The sequence below is a fragment of the Serinus canaria genome, chromosome 1, assembly GCF_022539315.1.
Source record: "Serinus canaria isolate serCan28SL12 chromosome 1, serCan2020, whole genome shotgun sequence".
Classification (NCBI taxonomy): domain Eukaryota; kingdom Metazoa; phylum Chordata; class Aves; order Passeriformes; family Fringillidae; genus Serinus; species Serinus canaria.
This window is the reverse complement of record NC_066313.1, coordinates 54,914,956-54,933,480: the sequence shown is the minus strand read 5'-3', so window position 1 is coordinate 54,933,480 and position 18,525 is coordinate 54,914,956. Positions and strand designations below refer to the sequence as shown.

The 18,525-nt window shown below is 40.3% G+C and overlaps 1 protein-coding gene across 3 annotated transcripts in view; it reads right to left on the bottom strand.

Moving 5' to 3' along the window:
• Positions 1-18,525, bottom strand: part of ENOX1 (ecto-NOX disulfide-thiol exchanger 1) — a 356,835-nt gene that overhangs the window by 18,213 nt on the left and 320,097 nt on the right. For all 3 annotated transcript variants that reach the window (XM_030234651.2, XM_018908677.2, XM_030234653.2), the window contains 2 exons: positions 9,926-10,033; positions 5,201-5,257 (listed from right to left, as the gene is read on the bottom strand). In XM_030234651.2, the coding sequence (XP_030090511.1) occupies positions 5,201-5,257; positions 9,926-10,033 (165 nt within the window). The remainder of the gene's footprint in view (positions 1-5,200; positions 5,258-9,925; positions 10,034-18,525) is intronic.

Below are 18,525 nucleotides of genomic sequence, written 5' to 3'. Positions count from 1 at the left end.
GAGACAAATCCCAACTTCTGGCATTCCCTGCAGAAATCCCAACTTCTGGCATTCCCTGCAGGGAATGTCAGCCTTGAGCTCATGGGTATGGAGAGGCCACCAGGACCCTTGCTTTATCCTCTAAAGCACCCAGGTGTCATCACCTCATTTTCTGCAGTGCCCAGTCACGTCCATGTGCTCCAGAAATGCCTGCTGCAGGGCCAGAGGACCTCATTGTGGGGAGCCCAAGGAAGGTACTCAGTGACTAACATCAGTTTGCTGAGGCAAAGGTGCACAGCTTACAAACCTGGGAAGCTCAGACAGGAGAGAAACAGACAGTTCCTGACATATGCAAGGCTTGCACTGGGGTTTTCTGGCCTGTAACTTAAGACTCAAATTGCTCTTATGTAAGCCATATTGAGCACATTTTTTATGGCAAGCCTGTGCTGTTCTGGGAAGAGCAAGCCTTTTGAAGAGTGGGATAACCAGGAAATGACTGTAGCACGCACAAGGAGGTGAAGCAGAAGAATCAGCAATCACTTGGGATCTTCATCACTAAAGATGACCAACTTCTGTCCCACACTCCCAAACTACTGGTATGATTTTTCACTCTTCTAGCTCCTACCCCTCTCCCTGTGTTCAAGGTCCTTTCCATCTCACTTGGCTCAATGTGATGCTGCCACACTAAGTGGAGCTGCCACACAAATGGCATGTGTGTACTAACACATACACTAATATAAGACATTCCCAGCAGGCACCTTTGGATGCCCAAATTAAAGCTCTGCATAGGGAAGTCCATAGAAGTGAACTCTGATGAGTTTGATGGAATTATAGACTTTTCCAAAAGTTGAACAGGGTTGGCTTTTTAAATCTTTGCCCAACTTGTGGCAAAAGTAAGCCTCACTTAAGAACCATCTTTTCTTTCATGAAGATCATCACTGATTAACCTACTGGATGAAAAGAGAAATCTAGGGCGTAGTTAAGAATGTGATCACTGTCAGTGCAGTATAAAGTGAGCAATGCAGTGATATATCCCCCCTCCTCAGAGTCAGAGATCATCTGGAAACTGCTTCAAAAGCAAATACAAAAGACAAAAATGAAAGGAAGAATCAAAGTTAAATGTAAGATGCTTGGTTCAACTCAAGAAATGCTCTGACAACAGCTTCAAGCATTCAAATGGAAAAATGCATCCCTACTTAATATTATTGATTTTGTGTCTGGAGAAAAACCCACAGAACATTGTCTCCAAGCTGTGGGAGACACTAACTGAAGGCAGACAGGTGAATGGGGTCAAATCCAGCACTTTGTTCAAACAACGAAACACAAACAGAACAAAAAGCTGGGCAAAAAAACTCTTGTGGTGAAATCAGTTTCACTCTCTGCAATATGTTAATTTTATTATGTCTTGGTGATAATGAGGTAACCCTTAAAATCTTTTAGCAAAGACTAAAATTCTGACTTTTTAACCTGATAGGAATTTCTTTAGTGACTTAATAATGTCAGGACTTTGCCATGAAATTGCAATCAGAATTCAAAATGCTTCTGTGACCATTAACCATGTCTTGTTTTGGTCTGAATGTGGCAAATTGATACTCTTGATTACAATTTTACAGCACTTTTACAAAGGGTAGGAGTTAGTCACAGCTGCCGTCTAAGGAAGGCAGACAGCTGACAAGGGAGAGCAACAAACTCCTGGAAGATTACCAAGTATAACTCTAAAATGAGACTTGTATAAAAAAATCTTCCTTTCTCTATTTACAGGAGAGGGATACCATGGATGTTAGCCTTCTGACCTCCAAACCAGGGATGTATTCACTGTATTTGCATGCAGTGCCATATCTGTACTGAATTCAGCAATGAGCAAAAGGAGATCTTTGATCAAAACACAAAATTAATTTATGTACTAGGGGTTTCACAGAAAGCCACTGAACTTACAGGAAGAGTAGAAGAATAAATTGTCTTTGTAGAGTTATTCACAAAACATGTGATTAGCATTTTCAGTTTGCAAAATAGTCTCTACTCAAGCACAGCTCCCAAGCAAGATTATCTTTTTCATGTTGGGAGCATTCAAGTCCCAAGAGTCTGGGAACATCCTTGAAGAGGATTATATCTGAAATTATGATTGTCCTTTGGTCATTATTTTCACTTCAGTTAAGACAGAGATGTGAATGAAATACCATTATATGCAGCAACGAAGGGGAAATGAAAAGGGGGTCAGATTAGAAGCAAGGACTGATCTCTTCCAAAGCACAGGACTGATGGAAGGGAGCAGTCAGTGACAGCACCTCTGGCAGTGCTGGCTATTGAAGTCTCTGTTAACACCAGACCAGAATCTTGGGCTTTGTGTATTGCCTAAGCCCAACATTTGGCCTTTCCTGACACAGAGCATTGCTGGGAAATGTCAACAGCCATAACAAATATTACTGCATGTACCTGGCAAATCACTCATGGAACACCCTTATGACTCTGTAGAGAACCTTGTAAGATGGTTTTGCTTTCTGGAAATAACAGATGTACTGGAAAAACACTAAAATTTTGGTCTACCCCACCCCCACAGACTTTGTGTCAACTGACATGCAGGGAATGTGACATTGCAATTGCTCCAGCCTCTTAGTCAACTTAGTTAATTTTCCTGTGAAAACAAGAGGAAAAAAAAATAAAGTTCAGTTTGTAGGTTGGGCACCTACAAATTACTTCAGGAGGGGAGTTTTTCTTTTTCCAAAGGTGTCCAGATCCTTGTCTCCCTTTCAGGATGGTCTCACATAATAAGTATGTAGAAGATCAGGATAGGTCTAAGTATATACATTTTCATTTGTATCTGCTTTTGCTAAGAAAAATGTTTCCAGGTTTTATTTTAAATAACATCATTTTTTAATGTAAAAGATGATGCACACTAGTGCAATCAGGAGAAATCCTGAGTGAAGAAAGTAATCTTTAAGGTTACGGTAGGGCGTTTCTTGATGTGTATGCACTGTGTCTAAAGTTTCTTCTGTCCTTTCTAGGAGCCTGATTTTCTGCTGAGTAAGTAATCTAAATATGCCACAGTGTGAAGATAAGGCTGTGTATTCAGTGTTCAGGCATACATTGCCATTTTTCCTTACCAACACCTCCCACTATTGCTCGGCATGTAGAGGTATTTAATTTGCTGAATTCAACCTGTCATCTGTAACAAATATGTCCTAATCCAATTATATGCATCACAGTTCACTAAGAAGCACGTAAGAGCCACCAAGCCTTCTTCTCTTTGATCATCCCTGATTTGCACAGTGGCCAGGGGCAAAACCCATGGAGTCTGCTGAGAATATATGTGGAGACAACCTGCAAGGCACAACACCTGAGTGCTACACATTTGATATAAATGACAATTGTTTAAAAGGCACTTCAGCTTCCATTTTACAAAGTTCATTATCGCAGCAAATGTTTTAACATCAGTTCTTTCCCTCTATTTCTCTATTTTTATTTATACTGCTGTGCTTTTTCTGATTCCATGGTGGTATTATTGTTGAATACATGGCTGCAACTGTGACTCAATAATTGTAACTATCTGGTTTCCCTCTTTGCCATTAATCTAGGTATTGACTTCTTTTCTTAAGAGTCAAATATTGCTATGAGATCAGCAGGAGAAAAGCTCACGGAAAAGAGGGGCAGAAAATACAGTTCCTATCCCATGGAAAATTCAGGCATTTGAGAGCTTGTACAATTACAAACTGGATCAAAATATTACATTTTGAAAAATTTACTATTGACCAAAGATTCTGAAATATTTTGTTTTAGATATCTGGGAATTGTGCACCAAAACACTCTCTTTACACAATTGAAATGTTTCCTTTTAATGCTATTTCAACCTCTATATTATATAAATATAAAATTTTCAAGCACTTCTGTTTATGCAGTTACATATGAGCCAAAATGGTACAGCTTGAAGCTTTCAGGTAATTTCCCTTTAAAACATTTCAATACTGCAAAACATTGTTTCATCTACATTTTTGGTGAGGAAGCAAGTTCTTTTAGAGAGTTTGTAAGACTTACATATATCTATTCCTTTAGGATTTCCTTTGGAAAACCTGCAATCAGCTATTTATTGTGAAATGACCATTTTTTAGCTAGCATATGTGAGCATTTCAAGATCATCATTGGATTAATGTATTTCTGGTTTGCAAACAGAATCTTTCAAAGGGGCAATGGGATGCTGTGCAGACAGACTGCAGCTGCAGATTTGTTGGAGCTATCAGACAATATTGAATGTCTCCTGTCCAAACGCTGAGAGCTATGAGGCTCTATCGACTTCACTGCGGAAACGGATCACAATGAATGAGATTTAGGAAAGGATTAAAAAAACGAGGACAACATTTCCTTATCAAAAAAGCAGTTCACAAAACTTGAGTCTTCCATTCAGGTTTAAAATAAAACTGTTTTCCTGACTGAGCCATCAGACAACACATGGACTAAAGTAGATGTGAAAATATATTAGTGTTTAAACTGTTGCTAGTTCACTTGGCCAGGAGGAAGATAGCGTATATAATTGGTTTTAATATTGATATGTTTATGACAAAGACTGCATGGTTGAATGACAAACATAGCAGAAAACTTTCCCTTTTTTTTCTCTTCCCCCCTTGTGGAAATTGCTGTTTTGATGGCAATCATTAAGGAAATAAAATAAGCAATTTTTTCTTTTTTGGCAGCAGGTTTTTAAAAACACGACCTTAAGAGTCCTTTAATGGTTTTGGACAAAATAATGATTCAGTGAATTAATTTAGTCCTCTTGTGAAAATTAACTGCTTCAAAATTACACACATATATGAACCACCTCACTCAGAACTGAAATACGCCCAGGCTTACCCAGCTGCAAGGTGGCAGCCACAGAGACAAATGGTGTAACTTTGTAGCTCGTCTAATCCTGGACAGGACACTAAGGAAAAGCATTTCTTTTGCAGTGGTTTCCATGGTATCTTTAACACCCACATTCAGCAAGTAGGACACTGGTTGTTAAAGTCTCATCCAAATAAATCCTACAAAGCAAATTGCATGGAACCCAATTTATCTACCTTGAATGAAGTTTGCTGGGATTTGAACCTGTGGCTTCAAGAAAAAAAAACAAAACAGGCACTTCAAACTTGATGTGCAAATCATTCAGCCATTCTATCAGCTTTAAGATGCACACAGTAAATTTGAGACCATACACATACATGTACTAAATCTACACACAGACAGATGTACCTACATTTGCTTGAGATTCATCATGCCCGTTGATTTCTGCTAATTCCTTGGCGCTTTTTAACTGCAGAGAGTGAAAAAAAACCAAAACAGAACAAAACAAGCACATTATTTCAGTATTTCACACAGTTATCTTTGATTTATTTGAAGGAGTCTTTTATAAAGCTTCCAATGAGAAAAACAGATGGAGCATATAATTCTAATGAGTTTTTGCTCAAACCATTTTGAAACCAACATACTTAAGGCCTGATAGGTTGGCAAAAAAAGAAAAATAATAGGACTGGGTCATTATTTTTTAAATAATAAGATTAGAAAGTAGTTTCAAGGCATAAAAGGTGCACAGATTTCTCTCCCAAGAATAATAAACAATTTAATTTCCCACTATTGTTGCTATTAATTTAAACTTTACAATATCTGCAAGTTGCCACTAGCTAAATAGTGTTTTGCCAATGATTACTTTTGCATGATATATTTTGAGGTAAGATGCAGAAGTGCTACTATACATTGTCTTCCTGACAACGTACCTAAATAACTGGCATGGCTTCTGGGTATGATGGAAAAGGAGGGGAAGTGAAGAACAGTTCTTTTATTTAACCAGTGTCAGGAAGAACTGAGGGGACACTGCAAATATATGACCTGAACAAAAACTTTTTTTTCCTCTCCTGAATTAGCTTTTAGGGGAAAATCCAGGATTACATTGGGAATTGTAAAGATCACTCTCAGGAGATTTAAGGAAAGTCCTAGCTCACATCTTGAGCCACAGTGAAATATGCTGTCGTTCATCCTGTGATTGAGCAAACAGAGCAAAGAGGAGACACCATAGCTCTCCTGAGCCTATAATCCATGGAGGTTTGTACACTTAAATGAAACTCATAGAATCATTTGCTCTTTAGGTTAAGCTCTGAAAAGACATGCTTTTATTGTAATTTAATTCACAATAGATATCGTGTGGAGGAGGGGGACGGAGGGAGAGGAGATGGATAGGGAACAATAAACACAACTTTCCTCTGAATTCCTTCTTTTTTGCCAAAGAAACTGGGTTTGACATCACTTGATTCTATAGCTCTGGCTCTGATTGGCAACAGTTCTAAAATCCTGACCAAACAGAAGACTAATATGTATTGATTAGTGTCTGACTCAGAAGTGTTGGTGGGCTACAATCCTAGGGGTTTGGTTAGCTCCATCATATTTTTGCTATGTGGCAAAACCAGCTGAACTGAGTGTTATTCAGCCCCCAGCTGTTCAGTTTCCAATCTGACACTTAAAGTAAGCAGGCCAGGGTCTGTTTGTACCTTATTATGCAGGGCTGTGAACTGCACCAATTCAGGAACTGCTGCTCAAGCCCCTAAACCAGTCCTCATGGGGAAGGAAGAGGGCAACACTTCCTGATAAAGTAGTACAAAGAATATCTGGGGACTGCAAAATCATCAGGTCTCCTGGTTCAATTCACTGAAGCTCATCTTTCAAAAGCCTCAAGAAGTCTGCAATTTATACTGACAGCAGGGTGGTGCATTTCCAATGAATGCTACATGTTTTCCCTACTCTGAAAAAATAACCATCCTGTGAAACCACTCCACGGTGAGGATAGCTGGTAGGAATGAGCTGAGATGGCTACTTCCAGACTAGCACCAGAATTAAGTATTTATGGATCGCAGTGTGACCGGAAGAGCTGTTTCCTGATTCTGCCAACTCCTCATTATAGAAATTCACCCATTCTAAGCAGTCCTGTTGGGTTCAGCTGAGTTACTCATCGGAATATGAGGTCAGGAGAGCATGCTCAGTTTTGTAAAACTGTTCTACGTTTTACAAAACACTGGTGAGAGTGTCCTGAGTGCTCAAGGAATGCAGTTCAGTCCTTACTCTTTGCCTTTCCCTTTCTGGGTTTATAAAATGCCATCACCTCTTGGTGACTGTGGCTCCCTGGCAAAGTGCTCTTCTGGTGACATGCCACATCCCATCAGCCACACGTGGGTTTGATGGGAGACTGGGCTCAGCCTGCAGCGCACTTTGGTCTTGCAGGCTTTCCCCCTGCCAAGGTTTCCCTCCATTATCACCCTGGCACTACTTCATCAGTTGATATAATGCACAGAGGATGCCTGAGCCTCTCCATCTCCTTTATTGCACGCTTTTATATGCTCTGAAAAGGATGCCAGAGCTTAGGCAAGAAGACGTTTGCATCCCTGCCAAGACTAGCACCTCTGCAGTGGAGATAATGGTGGAAAACTTAAGGCTAGAAAGTGTGCAGCTGCATTCCCATAGGTTAATGGGGTGAAGTCCCTTTTTGTACAATATTTTTTTTCTAAATTATTATTTAAATTATATTCTTCTCTCACATGTTAAATAGAGAAATGCTGGAATAGGAAGCTTAGAAAAACGTACAATATTGGAACAACAGGACTTGCCTTGCCCCCTGTTCTGACTTCAGGGTAAATCAGGGGCAAGTGTGATGTTAGCAGCGGACAGTGTGCTGAGGCAACACACAGAACTAGTGCCAGCAACAACCAGGGGGCTGCCTGGAAGGAGAAGGGATGAGGAATCAGAAGTGTCTGATAAATATATTGCTGTGGTGGGGTAGACCTGACTCAAACCGGTGGGCATGAATCCCTCAGACAACCAGAGCTGATGGGCACATGCCAGATGTGATTCAGAAGCCTTGTGACTACAGCGATGCAATATGGTGCACCAGTAAGTGGGACTTCTCCCAGCAGGACATCCCAGCCTGGATGTGGCTGGGAGCATGGAGCAGCCATGCTTGGATGGAGCTGCACCCCCCATGTACACATGCCCTGAGTGAGGCAGGGCAGGATTCCTGTGCCAGCTTGGGATGAAAAGGCAATTTTAAGCAAAATTATCATAAAGCCAAGCCATAAAGTCAAGGCAGGAGTCCTGTGCTATTTATTTTTGAAAGAAATGCTTTATTTACTTGGCTTGGGTGCATGATTTTCAATACCCATTGTGGATAAAACACACAGATAAGCTCGATGCTTGTAAAGGAAAGCTGTGAGTCTTGGCAAGTGGGGGTCATTAATTCTAAGGCTTCTGCTGCTCTGGAAACTTTTGGAACTCGTTCAAGGTTCTTGGAGGAGCACACTGGCTGCCTAGCACTCTTCAGGAATTCTGGCTACTTACAGTCTTGGCCTCAGGCGTGTTTCAGAGCTAATTCTCAAGAGAAATGCAGATCTAGCCTGCCTTTCTTCCAGCTACTGTTTCGCCTGTGTGCCTAGCATGAGTGCACATTTGATTTGCAATTAGCAACAGTCTGCAGAGATTCAGCAGTCTGCCCTGGTGGTCCCTACTGCGCCTCACATTGCAAGATCTTCCTATATGCTTTTGTAGCATATAATTGCTGCAAAGATATAAAAAAACCTTTGTGCAATTTTTGTTTTTCTTTTTATTTTTTAAAGCGCTTTATAATGCTATACCTTAAAAGTCATATGAAAATGGAAATGAGATCCAATTAACTCAAGAGACCTGGCGGAATCTGTGTTTATAAAGACTCTGTCATTACCAAATCCATTCTTCCTCCTGACATTTTCTGTATAACAGTCTTGCCTCAGCTTTCATTTAGGTTATCTCTGTGACCATAACTGCAAAGAATATAAAAGCTTCCAGAATCTAAATTACTAGTTTATATAATATATTTGTCATCAGATATGTTCAAAGATAAATGCTAAATATGGAACAATGTCCTAGCTTTCATAATGAACATTAAAAAAATCAGAAATAAATAATCAATAATTTACTTTTCCTAACGTGTACATTAAATGTATACATCTGTCTGCAGACATATTCAGACATACATGAAAATTCTTGAACATTAGAATCATCAGCATTTTGAATCACTGCCATTGAAGCAATTCAGATCCCCCGGACCTTAAACTGCAAATACTTAATCAAGCCATCAAATATTTTAGCTTAAAATTTATATAGAAAGGGTTAAAATAAGATCTGAAAGCAGAGACTGTGCCTCTGCCCCACAGGTGGGGATTTTCAATTTCAGTGTGTCCAAGCCACACGGTCTATAGAGAAAACATATTTGTGCACACTCTGCTTGCACATAAAGCACTGTTTCTTTTTTAGATTTACAGATTTAGGGCCAGACCTGCTTTTTGCTGTGTAGCTATCCCTCTTACCATCCTTATAAAACAATACTGTCAAATATACTTCTGTGTCATAGTACATCTTAGTATCAAAGAAGGTGGGATAATCAGATTTACAGAGATTTGATTCTCACTGCCTAAATAAGTGCATTGATAACTACTTTTTCAATGCCATTATGATAATGCTACTGTAAGTTTTTAATATACTCATACTTGTGTAAATTACACAGGAGATGCCAAAATGTTTTTTTCAATATTATTCTTAAAAGGAAGAGCTGTTTTGGCTCAGCTATATTTAACTCCCCCAACATTTTTTTTAAATTCAGAGCAAAACCACTTATCACTGACATCTATGTAGAATACATAAGAGGAAATACTACTCAAGACATGAAATCCAATATTGGATTGTATTAAGTAAGGGTCCATTTTCACTCTATTATCTGATACTCTGTTAGCCTAATCAGAGCAGACAGACAGGACACATAAGGTTAGGTCTTGCTTACAACATATTCTGGGGTCAGATTCCTACAGATTTTGGAGCTGAAGCCATGAGACTTTAAGAGCTAACGGTTTTGCCTTTCTTCCCCTTAGCATGCCTAAGCCAGCATTTTTCTCCTGCCAAAATCACTCACCTGTTCCTGCAGGACCTTAAGCATTGCTTGTGTATGCGTTTGCTCTTCCTTTGCTTGCTCCAGTTCAGATTTTTTGTTATTTAATTCTTCCTGTATGCTCAGCAATTGCTGCACAAACAAAAGAAGTTTCTGGTTAGCCTCGTCTGGATCCAAAGCAGTTTAAAATCCCCAGTTTGACAAATCCTCATTTCAAACAATGTTTTGCAGTCTGCTCCTACATTTATTATTGTTGCATAATCTGCTGTGTCTAAATGGACCAGAGGTAAATTGTTTTCATCTGCATCTCCTTCTGCAGCAGCGCAGCACGAGTAATGCATCTGGTAATGTGCATTGAGCTATTTGTTACATTAAAGCAGAAACTCCTGGTACAGTATGGCACCCACAGAGTGACTGTCACATTCGTCTGAACCGAAATCTTATTTGTAGAAGTGTATGTGGTGGTTTTAATAAGAGTGGGGTAAACACTATGGTACATAAATAATTTAAAAGCACAGCCCTTTAATATAATTAGTCATTGGCCCACAGCCATTTTCATTCGATGCAAAGCAATATTCCGGAAAGCTTTCAGACTGACTTGCCAAGAAGACAAAAGCTTTCCCTTTTTTTAAATTTTTTTTGTCTTGTGCTGCAATATTTTATTAGATCAGGAAGACTGATGCCCTACAATCAATATATCAGCCAGGGAGACTGCTGATCTACTGTCAAAACAAAAAGCTATGACCAAAATCTATTTTTATGAAAAGAATTCTGAGATGAAGGAGCATATTTGAAAGCCCACGTCCCCTGGTCTTGCCTAGCTTTAGATTCTGCATAGATTTATTGTGACTGTCAAGAGCAGGTCAGTAGATTAAATTCTGAAATACTTATATGTTTTTGCATTGATTTGAAGAATGTTAGACACTGATGATGCAAGAGCAGACAAGCAAGTTAAGCAAAGAGTTTATGTGTTTTCGCTCTGTGAATAAGAAAGGAAACTATGATTTTCTGGGGCAACATATTGCTTGTTAGCACACTCCATTTAAAGGAGTAATTGAACTACTAATTGCCTTACTAACATGCAGTACTGATTTAACCATGTACCTACATCTAAAGCTTAGTTTATGGTTGTGCTTAGGGCTGGTGGCTGACTCAAACTGATGATGCAGGTGCTCAGCCTCATGGTAAGTTACAGACAGCAAGCCTAGGAAAAAAGCCTTGGCCTTGTTCCACTGCACTGGAAGTCCCAGGCATCAAAGGACATGGTGTCAGCATTGTTTTCAGAGTGACTTGGAAACAGATGACATTTCAGGGACTAGTGGAGTTATTGGTAGTGTGTTTCTGTTGTAAGTGAACATCAGTATGATGGATTAATTCAGCCACCGAAGTAAAAATACACATGGGTATATGTCTGATTATATCTCACACACTCTACAGTCCAGCGGAGTTGGTTAGCTTTTTGATGGATCATGCTGCCTGGACTGTTCCCTGGGAGCCTTCAAGAGACATTCTGGTATGTGTTTGCACTCTACCACCACACAAGATCATTTCGAATCTCAAGATTTTTCCACGAAATAAGTAGCTTTCTTCCACTGAGGCTCATACCCCACCAACTTTTGTGTGGGATACTCTGCTTTGGCATTTCTTGAACAGGGACCTGTTCACATTGCCTGTTGGGTGCTACTTCCCACATTTCCAGAAGATACACTGGGTTGGTGTGCACTGCCATAGGTCACACGCTAATACCCATGCAGGTTCCCACGCAGAAGGGACCATCTAGTCACCCCATGCAAACTCAGGTTATAACATACCTTTAGGGTTCACCTAGGATAGCTCTAGCTGATGTCTGCAATTCAGAGAGAATGGACTCTAGTCCCCAGAGGAGAAGCAGAGAACAAGACACCACAAAGATGCTATAAGCCCTCTCAATGGTCACTACCGGAGCACTGTGATAAGCAGACTGTCACCTATCAAATAGCAGCCAGTGAGATGTCCTCTCCTTTGCAGCTGCAACCTGTTTGACCTCACACACCTGAACATATCATGAGAAAGGAGTCTTAGGCCCCATTTGAGAGTCTTCTCTGAGCAGTTATGTCTCACCAGGGTGGCCTGACTCCACCTTCATCCTGGCTGAGAGAATTTTACTCCAGCTTCTGGGAAAAACCCTACAGGCCATCCTTTTGAGCAACATAAAATCACATCTGGAAGATCCTGAGTGAGTTTTCCTGAATCTTGCCCCTGAATATCTTTCACTAATGAATGACTGTTACAAAGAGGAAACCAAGATTGAGTCTTGGGCTGAACTTGTTTACACAACTGAACTTAAACATCCTTCTCTATCCCACCCACCCACTCCCCATGGTTCTTCCATGGCCACATTTCACTTATTGCAGATCAGCTCACAAACTTCAACTGTTTTGTTTTCACATCTCCCACTGTGATCTCCCACTGTGATTTAGTCTAATTATATATCTCTTCTTTTGACCCTGACTTTTCCTGTTTTTTGTTTTAGGCAATTTTTCCAAAACTGTCTGAGCATGGGAGGAATTGGTGGGGAAGACACTGAGAGCATGAGAGAGAGAGGGAGATGTGATGTTCTGCATCTTTGTACTTGGCTCTGGACCAGCGAGGAACAGGAATGCCAGGAAAATATCCAACATTCTCAGTTTCCCTGGGGTAAAAGAGTGTGCATTCTTATTGGAGTATGAACTACAAAGCGCTTGATGTGAGATAAAACTTTCTAGCAGTCTTAGTGGTTAAAGTGTCAACTGTTGAAGGTTTACTGTGTGTGCATAGGCTCCAAAGACAGTAAATGTGTCCTATTTTCACAGGGGTGGAAAGCAGAGTAACTAAGATATCCTATTCTCATTCATACATAAGGTTTTTTATTCGCAGGACTGGGACCTTCCCATTCAACTTCCAGAGATGTCAAAATTATTTAAAATTTGGAGCCATCCCTTGGGGGTTTAACTTTCTTTTTCTCTCCCTCATATTTATCTCTAAAAGCTGCAGAACCTGCTAATTTTGCATGGGTCGGGTTTGCATATTTCTTTTTCCTGAGCAGTCGATGCTGCAACCAAGAAGTTGTAACGAGGAGTTATACCTGCCAAACAGCATATTTTTCTCCTTTAGTCTCATTTTGAAAAATAAAGAAATAAATGTGATTGACAAAAAAATCAACCTAAGATAGATAAACAGCCTGAAAATTTTCAGCACAAGCATGTGATGTTTGGCAAAGTTAGAAGCAAATGGGAAAAGGATCTTACACTGGCAGAAGTGAGACAAGTTTCATAACAGGGACTGCTGTCATGCCTGCTTATAAACAGGCAGGTTTTCCATAAAGAATATAATGAATGACGCCAAGATGTAGGTATTAATTATTCAGAATTACTTTGTTTTTCATACATAAATCTACTTATTAAAAATTGATCCTATAGATATTTCTTTTGCCCTTCAAATTTCTTGCAGCTATATCCCACAATCAATCAAAATAAAAAAATATCCTTGGTTTCAATAATTATGCTGTCTGATACTGTTCCACCTTCTTTGCCATCTCCCACAGCCTTTCTACCAGAGTTTCCCTGTGTAGGAAACTGACCTACTATACGGATGGTCACCACAGCTATGCAAGTGTCTGTTCTTTCAGTCTTGTCTCACATCTCTGGCCATTCCCTTTAAGCCCTGATGCTCCCCGCTTTGTGACACAGCATTCAGACAGAAGTCACCCAGTTTTATCAGGCAAAGAACTGATTTCATGGCTATACAGCCAGGAAATACCTGGCTCATATTTCTGTTTTATTCCATGCCCCCAGTGTGCAATTCTTTGGGTCTCTGAGGGTGCCCTGCATGTTATGGAAGTGTCTTTTCCCTGAACCAAAATGCAAATGTCAGGAAGCGGAAAAGCACATCACAGAGCTCATCAGAGCTCTGATGATCCTGAAGAGAGGCACCTGCAGAGCTCCACCAGTAGCAGCCTGGAAGCTCAGCTGGTCTATGTGCACCCAAAAGCATTTGTCTCCACAGCTGCCAGCTTGACCCTAGGAGATGGAGTTGTGTAGTAGGACCAGATCAGACTGGCAGACATCACTAATATCCTCTTATTGGTATTTCCAGAAAGGAGATGGGAAAGCCAGAAAGAATTAACATCTTGGTTGCCTGTCCAGAGATCAATCAAAGCATTTTAGACCCCCCCAAAAAACGCAAGACATTGCTTCCATAGGCAATTCTGGAACTGGTCTGCAAAGAAATGGTAGATATCACTATTCTTTCTTTAGTGAGGACCAAATCCTCCCTGTACATAATAAGCAGGTAGCAAATTTCAAATATGTGGGGTGAAAGAGTGTGTGTGTTTTATTTTGATTTTTTTTCCCCCACATTCCAACTCCAATGCTGAATCTCTGCCACAGACAGTTCAGTACCACCCATACTGCATAGATCTCAAAAGCACAGACAGAAAATTACCATCTTAAACCAATCTTCACAGCTTCTGAAACATTAAATATAGATGGCATTATTGAAGCCAGCTGAATTACTCAGGCTGTGTACAATGCAGTGCCAGTGTGGCCAAGAATGCTAACAACTGAGCAGCACACACTGCCTTGGAATATATGAGAAGTCCTAAAGGGAAAGTAATAGCTTGCTGCTGTGTAGCACTGTGCAGCCATGAAATACTCCTTTTTCCTCTCCTCCTCTCGGCCCACAGTTCTTCATTGCTCCCCAAAAGGCAGTGTGGATTTGAATATAAAATGCGGACATACCAAGAAGTGCAGTCACATCCCAAGCCCAGCTGGACAGACAAGGATCCCATAAGGAAAGCATGATTTCCAGCATGAAACCAACTACTTTGCATGCAAAGAAAAGGGAGGCAGATCAGAAACTACCGGAAGGGCCTGAGGCTGTACTTAGGGTGCTGTAAGGCTGACAGAATAATTAAAAAGGAAAACCAGCACTTTCCACAAGCTTAACAGTTATACTGCTGAATGGTCCTGCCCCTGCTACTTTGTTTATGATTTTCTCTTCAGCTGCTTGAAATGAAGTATGAAAAGGTTACAAAGATCTTAAAGAAAGGGCAGTAAGGAGGAGCAGACAAAGGAGCACCCAGAGCTCTGATGTCGATCACAGGTTGTGCAGGCAGTTTCAGCAAACCCAGCCTGCTCAGCCACAGGAAGGAGGCACAGACTCTCCCATTTATGGAGTAGATGCAGAATGTCCAGAGATGATCTCTGTTAAAGGCCTCTGAAATCAGTGTATCAGTCAAACAGGGATGCTCTTACACAGCTTAACTGAGCCAACTCAGTTGAATGATTGTCTTCAACACACAGTGAACTCAGGCAAACTAGATTCTCCTGCTCATATAATGTGTAAGAGAAACATACTCATATTACTCTCCACTTATTGTCTATAGCAAATATATCCCCATGCAAGAAAAATAGATTCATTAAGTGCCTAAAAAGAAGGTGGAACTTATGTGTCTCAAATAGGAATCCAAATCAATGCTGCTTTTTTTCAGTCCAAAGGAAACCAAGGCATACATGTAAAACAGTAACCCTGGGAAGCAGAACTCACTTGTGGAAAATACTTGCCCCAAAACTACACAAGAATCAGAGATCTGAAAAGTATGAAACCACAGCATTCAAATGACTGCAGAGCTCACCTAAAAATTAAAGCACTCACTTATGATAGCAATTTCTGATGTTTTATTATATTCTTCCTTTTTCCCCAAGTAAAACCTTGTTCCATCTTTTTCTAAGTTCATCTTCTATAAAGAAAAATAAGTTGAATTTGCCAAATGGAAAATAAGAAAAATTGCAAGGAAATGAATGTTTTGAAATTCTTAGAAGCTGTTAACAAATACAGAGGGGAAGGATAGTAAACGTTTCTTTTCAGAATCTTCCTTAGGCAGGAGGAAAAGAAAAAATGAATTAAAATGAAATCAACCATTTGCAAAATAAAAATACAAATCCCTCCCCCAGTACTCCCATGGCCTGTCTGGAAGAGTGTCTTTCTCTTTTTGCAAGACAGACAAGATTTCATATCACAAATGGCCAGCACATGGCAGGCTTGAATAATGAGAAAGTGACTTCCCAGCTGAGCAAATATGCATTAGTAACAAGACGCTGATGAGGCCTGACAAATCACCAAGGAAACAGGAGAATGTGAAAGACAAGTCAAAGAAGCTTTAGAAATGAGCCCTCAAGGAAGTTAGCCATGTTGCAGCAAGGCATTATTAAAATAAAGAGTATGGCTGTGGCTTTGGGCTTTTTAAGGGATTAAAAAGAAACAGAGTGTAATAGCGCAATGCTTCCCATCCCTGCCAGCTCTCAGGGACTGCCTGTGTCCCTGGCTGTATGGATGGCATCATTTGGATTGGATAATAGGGTTCCCAGTGATGTAAGAGGGCTGGTAAAGAGGTACACGTGGATGATCAGCCCAGCTCCTGTTTGACCTGCACAGTGAGTTTCCCTGGCTCTCTGGCCAGAGGCAAAGACCATGCTGAACATGTTTGCTCTGCAGGTTAACCACCTCAGAGGGGGCCGAGGAGCTGGACACGCACCTGCATGTGGTGGCACTAAAGAACAAATCTGTCCAGCTGCTTGCTTAGGGAGGTGTTTGCCATGCTTACCTTCCCCTGCTATTAGATGGACTCCAGAGGTCCTGCTGCAGCTCTACAGTGCTCAGAGTCATTGCAGGCAGGCATGTATTCTAAGAAATAAAGCAAAATAGAAGACAGATGGACACAGACACACTGAAACTACCTAAAGGGAGGTTACAGAGGTAGTGGTTTTCTTGAGTAAGGGTTGAGAACAAATAGATAACAAGAAACTTTTTTTTTATTACACAGCAGGAAAATATTCCACAGTGAGGGTAGCCACAGCAAGGGCTCAGAGAAGCTGTGGAGTCTCCATCCTTGGGGGTACGGAGACCATAGCTGAACAAGGTCCTGAACAAACTGAGACAACTCCAGAGATGCCCCTGTTTTGAGGAAAGGTGTATCTGACCTTTAGATGTACCTTCTGACTTCAGTTTTTATAGGATTCTAGAGAACAGCTGATAGATATCAGAGAATTAGCTCTCAATTTCTTTTTTTTCTGTGAGGCTTAGCAATTCAGCCATACCAGCTACAAGAGGCAGTGCTAAGGGCTGGGCAGCAAAGGAAAGGAGAACATGGGTGATGTGATGAACAGTTTAAGAGACAGCCTACAGCTTTCCTCTGCCAAGTAATTTTCAAGTATACCTCTTATCAAGATGGATAAGTTGTCTTCAGTCAGCTATGGACTTTTGCAGCAAATGAAGAAAAGACCAAGTCCTTAGGAAGGTTACAGATTGAACCCTTCATTTCAGAATTTAAATATACTAATAAGACACTTAGCTCTATAGCATCAGGGATCCCTCTCTGGGATCTGGGTTTCACAGAAAATTATGCAAGGTCCTTTATTTTGGTGGTGGCCTGTGAAGGGGAGAAGCCTGACAAAAACCCACTGTACCTCAACAATAAAGCTCCCTCCTTTTTTTGCTAAAGGAGGTGATTGAGATATCCCATAGCCCCGACTTTACTGACAGGTGAGTTGATCCTGATCCTTATCAAAGAAAGAGGGTTGATCCCAAATGAATGTCATGTTCCTGGTGCCCTCATATCTGTCCTACAAGGCAATAAGTTGGCATCTTGCATGATGCACAGTCAAAGAAAGATGTGATCATCTAAGATGTGATCATCTAAGATGTGAAATCTTCTTCTCTAGCCTTTCACCTGTACTATCCACTGTGGGTAACTCCTCACCAGTTAATGGCACTTGAGCAGTGTGATCCCATCTCTTCTTCCATGGCACTGAAAATGAGCAGGATACAGCATGCCTTTTCTCAACAAACCAAAACAGATCTTTTAAATTTTGATTTTCCATTCAAGAAAAAATATTTTATTTATTTTGATGTGGAATAAAAATTTAATAAGAAGAACAATATTATGGAAGAGAATCAATTTACCCAGTGTAATTTCCACTGAAACACAATTCCTAGTAATGGAAACAGAGTTCTTAGCACTGATAGCATCAAACACAATTGGAAATTCTAATCAGCAAGCCAATGCTAGTATTTAGGATCTTTTAAAAAATTCATGTAAAATCACTGGACTGTAAAACTTAAAAGATTTGTCCTTTACCACCACCAGACTACACAACCATGCTAATGAATGTATTAGTTGATTTATTTCATATTGTAAATAAAATGTGTGCACCCAATTATTTCTCTGTGAAGGGTTTATTCTTGCTGCCAATCTCAGTCTAGCTTTACCAGCACTAGCAGGAAAAAAGATGCTACTCTCCTCCATCTTACAACTAGAACAGCTGTGGGGAATATGGTGCCTAAAGTATCTGTGGGCCCTTATTTACACTCCCCTAATATTATTGAAGTGATGGTTGCAGAAGTGGGAAATCAAACATTACTTTCAATAAAGAAAGGTTGTTAAACAGAGAAGAGAAGCCATTTGGCTTGCCTGAGATCTGGTAAATAAATAGCACTTAATTGCCAGCTGCTCCTTTTTTTTTTTTAATATAATCAAAAGAGTAAGTGTTATCTGGAAGTTTAAACACGGATTGGACTGTACAGAGGCCTGAAAAGCCCAAGTGAAC